Raw genomic sequence first — 8,536 nt, 5'->3', positions numbered from 1 at the left:
CTACCTATTATCTTGTCGACACACCAAATTAAATTGCCCCAGCACTTATAAATTAGACGGGGTTATTTCAGTGATGACGTAGCAACGGCTTGTTTAGAATTCCCTCGATAATTTATTACGCACACATGTCCGACCTGACGTGACTAATACTTACTAGGCTACTTATTAATAAACATACAAAAAATAAACTGCCAACTTCCTTTTGCGTGCTTACGAACATAAAACTTTTTTCGTGTGTATCCCAACGAAAACATAAATTAGGTAAATTTACTACGCTTCATGAAGAGAATCCCCCTTATTACAATATGTTCGTAACGACACCGAGGGTCACTGCGTAGTCAATCTCCCCCATACGAATTCGAAGCGGCTCCAGATCGTCGAAATTATCAAAACTTTTTAACTTACAACTTTTCCTTAAACGAATAAAGCGGGCGAGCTTCCTTATTCGCCGGAGCTTTCGTGGTGCGAGCCATTTCGGGCGCGCTTTCCTTGTCTAACGCAAAGGATTCGTATCAAGGAGCAAAGCGAGCTTCGGCGGAGTCGTTGTCTCTTGCGGCACCGAGGCGGTCCGTCTAGCGACAGTAGCGACGAGTCAGTTCCAGCCAGTTCTCCTCATGGCGTTGGTGGGTGCGCACGTCACGGCACTTGCCCTACACGTTGCGAACATCGCGACGATACTCTCCCAACTAATAAATCACGCGATCCGAACAAAGTAAACCCTCACGAACAGATTATAACTCGACATGAGATAACAAGGCCGCGACGCGACTACGGTGATTAATAGCCAAAAGTCCGTTCAACTCGAATGATTCGAACGGAAGCGTAATCTCTGTAAGACTCGATTTAGGTGCGTAATGTAAACAGATAAACATTGTTGAAGTTACCGGAATTGTTTGTTGATTTAAGGCATAGTAGTCGGTCGCATTGCACGGAGTTGCGGCGCTAATGTAGTTGGATTCAGTGTAATTTAGTGCCAGGTGAATGTGCCGGTTGTTTGACTGGCCGATAGTTTGGCGGTAGAACTGTCGGGATGGCCGGTTGGCAATGGATTGCGGGGATGCTGTGGGTGGTGGCGGCGGCGCTGGCGGACTCCTGGACCGCCTTCCAGGAGCAGCCGTGCTGCCGGCCGGTGTCGCATCATCGCGTGCGACACCACCGAGGTGAGTCATGTCACTCATTACTGTAATAGTTGCAAAAGTTGTTATCGTTAGTTAAGTTACGTTAAATACTAATATTCCTTTTTAAATAGATTTTTAAAATTCTGTTTTAGTTTATTATGTAGTTAACTGGCGCTCAAAACAAATCTTAATTTGTTGTGAATTTATTGTGAGTTATATTATAAGTTTTGGGCCGCCTATCACAAGTATATTTACCAGGTGGCATCAACCATTGTTTTGCAATGTATTAAAAATTGTAGAACGGCTATTATAATAAATAAATTAATAACTAAGTTATCTGGACGGGTATTCAACTTTAGGAGAAGTTATTTAAGCACAACAAGATCTCACATAGAGTCTAATGACTAACAGCTGTATAATCAAGCTTATTGTTAAAGTTTTCTTAGACAGTGTTACTGTCCTATTTAGACACTTTGTGTTATCATATCACAAAACAAACATTGTAAAAGAAAAAACTGACACATTTTTATGCTATTATTATTATAAAAACATATGCTTTTCAACATTTTATTTTATTACTTATATATATTTTTTTATTATATACGTTGTGTATGCCGGCTGACTAACATATGGGTTACCATCATAATCCTCAGAAGTGGCAAATAACCCGTGTTGTGAAGCGTTTACCGTTCCGGTCTGACACAATGGGTTTTGGGTTCGATCTCCGACCACACAAATATCTAAATCATTTTTATAATTTTGTTCTGGGTCTTTGTGTTTGTCTGTGTGTCCATGGCATCCATAACCCAGGATAATCCTGATGTGAAGCTAGGATTATAGCAACAATTATTAATCTGTTACGAATTTCAGGTAGAACCATATAAATAAATAAATAAATAAAAAAAACATTGTTCTATATTGAGTTGATTACAGAAGTCCAAGGACGGCACAGTACCTACTCTTAGTATGTGTTTTTACAAAAAACAGTTTTTTTATTTGTTTAGGTATTTCCCATACATTTCCAATCAGTTCTGATACAGTCCGCGAGGGGCGCTGATTGAAAATGTATGAGCAAATATGTAAACAAATAAAAAAAAAGTCATTTTTGTAAAAACGTAAAAACTCATACTAAGGGTACTGATCACCTACCATGGTACCAGTGGTCTGCAAGCTCATTTCCTACTACCAAGTTATAAAAAACATAAATAGATGTTAATTATAATCATTATTCCGTTAATTGCGTTCCTATATTTCATATTTCATTACAAATCTGTCACTCGCATAAGCATAGTAGGTAATTTGTGATTGGCAGTTTGCTAATTAAGTACATAATTACTAAACTGCTTTTGCTTAGAGACTTACATTAATATCACGATTAAAGGTATGTTTGGAAGTGATGTAAATTATATAATATTACATCACTAAATGTGAAGCTAGTAGGTATTAATTTAAATTGTCTTGCAATCTACGGAATCTTGCAATAAGTGGAACTTTATCGAAACAATAAAAATCTTTCATAAATGTTTTTGTTTACTTTACCTAGCAAAATATTAAATTGTTATGGGATGATCAAATCTACTACTTGAAAAATGCACTATAAAGATAATAAACACTGAAGATAACCCGATTTCATCATCATCAACCCATTACTGTCCTACTGCTGGGCACGGGTCCCATTTTAGAATGAAAAGGCTAAGGCATAGTCCACCGCGCTGGCCAAGTGCAAATTGGTAGATTTGAGATACCTTTGAAAACTTTTTTTTATAATATCTCAGATATGCAGATTTTTTGTCTACTTCACTAGGCTATCACTGACCTGATTTAAAATTACTTATCTTTTAGTTATTTTTGAACCGAAGTATACCACAAAACATCTATAATTCTTAAGCAGATCAAGAAGTCGGTCCTCAAAGTGGACGCTATTATGAATAGGTCAAACTCATTTTCCGTATATTAAGCACATTTCCATATCCGAATAAATATTTAATTTGCGAGGGAAAGCTATTCCCGAATTCTTTTCGGGCATCTGTAGGCTAAATGGGGACAATTTGCCATCATTAGCAGTAACAAGAATTCCCTGTTCACGCGACGACATAAAACGCAGCATATTAAAATTTCTACCGTGTTTTATGGCCCTTGGAAATAATACAATTATAATAAATTTAGCAATTTGCTTTACAGCAGCTTTATTTGCTTTTATGTAGTTTTCAATAATTAAAAAGGTTTAATAACTTTTTGAAACACATAAAATGCTCGTTATGGTTTGTGATACCGAAAATAAAAGTAGGAATTTTGTTTGTTTTTTAATAAATACTGCACTCAGATTAGGATTAAATACATACTAAGGTAGTAGACCCCTTTATGATTCGAAACTGAAGATACCACCGTCGCTGTGTTCGGGTTTGAAGGGTGTGGTAAGACGGACATACTCATACCAGTCCTTCCAATTTAGCCCTAGCGGTAGAAACGCATCTGTCACCGATCGCAGGTAGAATCCTTATCTTATGTATGGTTGACTACATATATCATGGGTGGCAGTTGACAGTTACCATGAGGACTGAATGCTCGTTTGTTATTTCTATACTATAAAAAATAGAGCACACATACTTCCATGGACATGATTGAAAAAAATAATACGAGCAGGTAGGTACCTACTAATCTGTATAGCTGTTTGCACTTCCGTTCATCTTTCAATAATCCACGCTACTCAATGCTTCTGTGTGTACAAAACTGAGCACAATAAGATGACAATCCTTAACAGAAATACAATGACCGAAGGTGTTAGGCAATCGGCACTCTTTAGGCTTAACAAATCCTGAGCGACGATATTTACTGAATCACACGAAAGGACAACTTTTACACGAAAATGAATAAAAAATATCGTAAAAAGGAAAACCTCGACTGCTTAAAAATGTAGCCTGTTATTCAAACAGTTTAGACAAAACTTACGTATGTTAAAATCCGTCTAGCCGTTTGGGCCTCAGGGCGTGCTAAAGAACATACATTACGTCGAATGGGACATACGCTCTAAAACATGACGCATAAAAAAACCTACTGAATATTTGGACGAAACCAACAATTCTAGTCAAGTTTGTATCGGGCTAGATTGCGAAGTATTCCGTAGCCATAATGAATTTATTTTACTGGTCACAAAAATAAAATTGGATTTAATTTGTGGTAATAAAGTTTATTTTTACGGGTTCTTAATTCAAAATAGTCTGAAGGCGAAAATAACTCCAAAATCCAAATAAAATAACATATTCTATAGAAACAAATTTTCTTTAAGTGTCTTTCTTTAATTCTACTATGTATATTCAACGAAATGTCGTGGACAATACTATTTGAAACCCTTTTCTTAGGATATTTATCTTATGTTTTTATTATCTTGGAATTCTTTTCATCCCTTGGGGAAATATTTATATGAAGCGTCTCATCATTTTTTATTTTTCGTATTTATGTTCTACGAATCGCTGTATTAAAGTAGAATGACTACATCATTATATATACTCATTTATAGAGTACATCTACCTTTGTAATTTTATCTAAACAGTGTCAATAGTTTTCTAATAAAATAATTGTAACATATGAGTAAATTTAGACCGGCTGGCAGACAAAAGGTAAAAAATTCTAAGATTTCTGTTTTTGCGATTTAACTACGGACTGGACTAACTGGCGAACAAATTAACCGATTATGATGGAACTTTTACGAATAAATAGAAAATGTTATAGAAAGTTCGCTTCACTAATTTTACCTGCTACCTGAGGACGGCCACAGATGCATTATCACACCCGTCAAACCGGGACATAGCAGTGCTTAACACTTCTGTTATACTTATTAGGCAGAAATATTATAGCAGTAGTGCTCCCGGAGTCGAAACAAATATATCAATATTTTGTATTTAACTTCGGATCATCGACAGCACAGGCGTTCAATAGCATACCCTTTATTTGATTAAAATAACCTTTCTGGTTATTTGAGCCGAAGTTACACAAATATTCAGACGTAGGAAAACTTTTATGAGAAAGGCGCGAGCACAAAAGAAGTTCGCGCAAAATTCGGTCAGTATTTCCGGAGCTTATTGCTACAGACAAAATCGTTTTTGGCTTATAACTTGATTTGGAAGATGTGTTTATATTGGATAAAGTTTGTGCTATTTGAAAAGATGATTTACTTTTATAGACATGTATTCACGATTATATGTTCTATTGTTTTAGTTTTACTTTCTTTTGCATATTAACGTATACTTCACTAATCCGTAATATTTACATTCGTCGTCTGTCCGATTGTCTGAGTGGTCATACTCTTGAAGCTTAACTAGAAATTTATACAAAGCGTGTAAAAATATAATAATACTGTTAAATATTTCATCGCAGTACGGAACTCTACGTGTGTGAGTTCACCTCGCACTTGACTGTTTATTTTATTTAATAATCATAAAACTAAGTAAATACTGTTTACAGTTCTTTACTTAATACATTAGTTGGTTTTCTTACATTATTTGTTTGTATTGTTTGCATAACAGTAAGAATCATAAACAGCACCTTATCATCGAGCTTAATTTACCTTGTTACTTGCTTATCTTTAACGTGATAGGGCCTGTGCCGTAATGTTATTCAAACAACTGTCGGTTTATCTTGGCGAGTTCGCTATAACAAGGATTCGTTAAGAATTCAGCTTGTGAGAAGTCAGGAGCAAAAAACATCTGAATGCACGATCGGTTCCAGTTGGCCGGGCAGGGGCCGGGGTAGAGGATCACTCGTGTGACCACAATCTTTATTAGGATAATACAATGTAACATAAATATCCTTCATTGTATTACTTTTATATGGGTACCAGGCGTGAATATATTGATACGACCTACTTATACAAATATGTATATATACACATTTTTATATTTTTTCATCATAATAAACATTAAGATTGTTTGAATTACCTATATGGTGAGTAAATAGGTAAGTTAACGGGTATTTTTACCATACACATGCCATTTGTAAACATTTAAATAATTCTCATCAAATACTGCACATAGATGCAATAAAATTGTGCATTTTCCACTTGTCAACTAATTCACGCTTGGTACGGATATATATGTACTGTCAATGCTATTACAATTAGAAAACCGTTCTTTTTTGTATTATAGAAAAAGGTGTTATACAGTAATCGGTAACCATAGAACGATTTACAAATAGGGTTGATTTGCCATAATTCATATTTTTGCAAAACTTTTATTCAAAAGTGTTTGTAACTGGATACACTGTATAACTCGCGAGTTAACATGTATTTCTATTTTACATAATGGAATATTAAGACTAAATTTTAACAGATAATAATATAGAAAGTACACAGGAGTACATATTTTTTGAACTCTTTATATTAATTTTGCAATGAAATTAATTTACCAAGTAGATATAAACGATTTAGTATAATTATCTAATTCTAAAATTAATAGTTAGCAACATAATTTATTGCCTATAATGACCGGTTTCGGCCATTATAAGCAGAAGCGGAGAGCTTGACATCTATGATCGAAGCTTGGCGGAAAAAAGTGAGAATAACGATTTACGATTAGTTACAATTAATATATTTGTGATTTGTGATTGGTTCAGACTCATCTTGTGTATGTTTCGATAAAAACCGGCCCAATCCAGTTATTCCCAGAACAGTCCCGTATTCAGTGATGAAATATGGCATCACCAAGGATCACTGCAAACCGGCTCGGCGCTCTCGCGCAGGTAATTGACTCGCCGCGCGCGACTCTGCTAAATTAAGCCATAAACGAGCTTCAGTAATCGAACTATGAGCCACGATACACCATAGTCTGTTTAATGTATCGCTCCATCGGTATTTCTATTACGATTTTATCTTATAAACTCACGGCATAATGGTAGTAGGTAATTAAGCCACTAGTCGATTATTTTTCTTTTAGTGTAAGTGGTATTAGTTTGGTTGTTTATGTTAATAGACTTACCAATAGAAAGAGGTTATCTGTTTGTCACGTGTATATTTAAGTAGGTTTATATTTTTATGCATGGCCAGTGATTATATAGCACTTATCATAGCACTAATATAAATAAGCCTGTTTTGCAGACGTGAGGTAATTATCTATTAAATTATAATAAAATAATTTCAGTAAAATTAATCAAATTTTTTTACTCTAAAACTTCTTGAATATAAGATAATTAAGAAGATATTTTTAGCTAGAACTAATGTCTTTTTCTATTATGTTGAATTTGAGTTATGCCTAAACGTTGAGAAGAATAGAGTCGTCTTCTCATTGAATAACGGCCGCTTGTCCATAAAACTAACAATAGAAAAGTAACGGTCGGCTATAAAACCTCAAACAATATGACTATTAGTCAGAAATTGCGAATGCTTACATTTGAAATAAGATATTTTTACTTTTACCGTTATTTGACTAATAACTAATTTGACTATATTTTATAGTCTAGAATAGTCTACATACAGATCTTATTAATTTAACAAAAACTATTGTACATTATATTAGTGATTTGTTAACATTGTAAGGCAAAAAATATTTTTACTTTTATATATTATTTAAACATTATAAAAAGAAATATTTTAATAAGTATTACCTAATACCTACTTACCTTTCACTGGAAAATATTCGAGATTAAAAAAAAAAGAAGATTACGGCAGGAAAGACGGATGATGAGGATGGTATGGATGTAATTAGTTACTAAATATAATTAACTGGATTTAAATTATGAAAATACACATTACAATTGTCGCTATTAATAAAAATGAAAGAGATACATGTGCACTTATACTCAATTATGTAAAATGATACTTTATAAGTTTTAATCTAATCTATGATTTTAATACGTTATACACATAGATTAGTAAGTAAAGATCACTCACTCCTAACAAGAAAATGTACCCAGTTTTGAGAATTGAAATAGTTGCGTAAAAAAGTTTTGCCACGTCTCCGTGCTAAAATGTCCCAAAAATATTTAAAATATTTATTTATTTATTATGTAAATTACACAGTATAAGTTATTTATTCGTAAATTTTCTCTAAAAATATTTTTATTTGTCAAGAATTCAAAAAAAGAACTTACTAATAAGCCGTTTATTCAATTTCAAGGCGGCGAAGTATCTATACTAATCTATGGTTATACATTGCGCATTTTAAATAAAACAACGTGAATACATTATTAAAATAAGTGTATCAAAAAATGACGTAATAATAACATTACAAATCTGATCGCGTTATTTCGTCAAGCGGAGATAAGCCCACGCATTAGGGTCCATAATTTAGGCGATTAGCGAATGTCACTGCGGTTGACAATTGAGCGTGACGATCTATGACCCTTTGCACGCACATTGTATGCTTATGAAGTTATAATGACTCACAATGATTGCTAATTGTTTTTTGAGTAAGTAAATTTAACATAGA

The 8,536-nt window shown here is 34.0% G+C and overlaps 1 protein-coding gene across 1 annotated transcript in view; it reads left to right on the top strand.

Moving 5' to 3' along the window:
* The first annotated feature begins 588 nt into the window (after positions 1-588).
* Positions 589-8,536, top strand: part of LOC140751477 (semaphorin-2A) — a 90,426-nt gene continuing 82,478 nt past the window's right edge. The window contains exon 1 of the mRNA XM_073085351.1: positions 589-1,160. Within this exon, the coding sequence (XP_072941452.1) occupies positions 1,031-1,160 (130 nt within the window). The 5' untranslated portion in view covers positions 589-1,030. The remainder of the gene's footprint in view (positions 1,161-8,536) is intronic.

Source organism: Epargyreus clarus, unplaced genomic scaffold, assembly GCF_041222505.1.
Source record: "Epargyreus clarus isolate Ecla_fem2 unplaced genomic scaffold, WU_Ecla_fem_2.2 ptg000023l, whole genome shotgun sequence".
Classification (NCBI taxonomy): Eukaryota; Metazoa; Arthropoda; class Insecta; order Lepidoptera; family Hesperiidae; genus Epargyreus; species Epargyreus clarus.
This window is presented reverse-complemented; position numbering and strand designations above follow the sequence as displayed.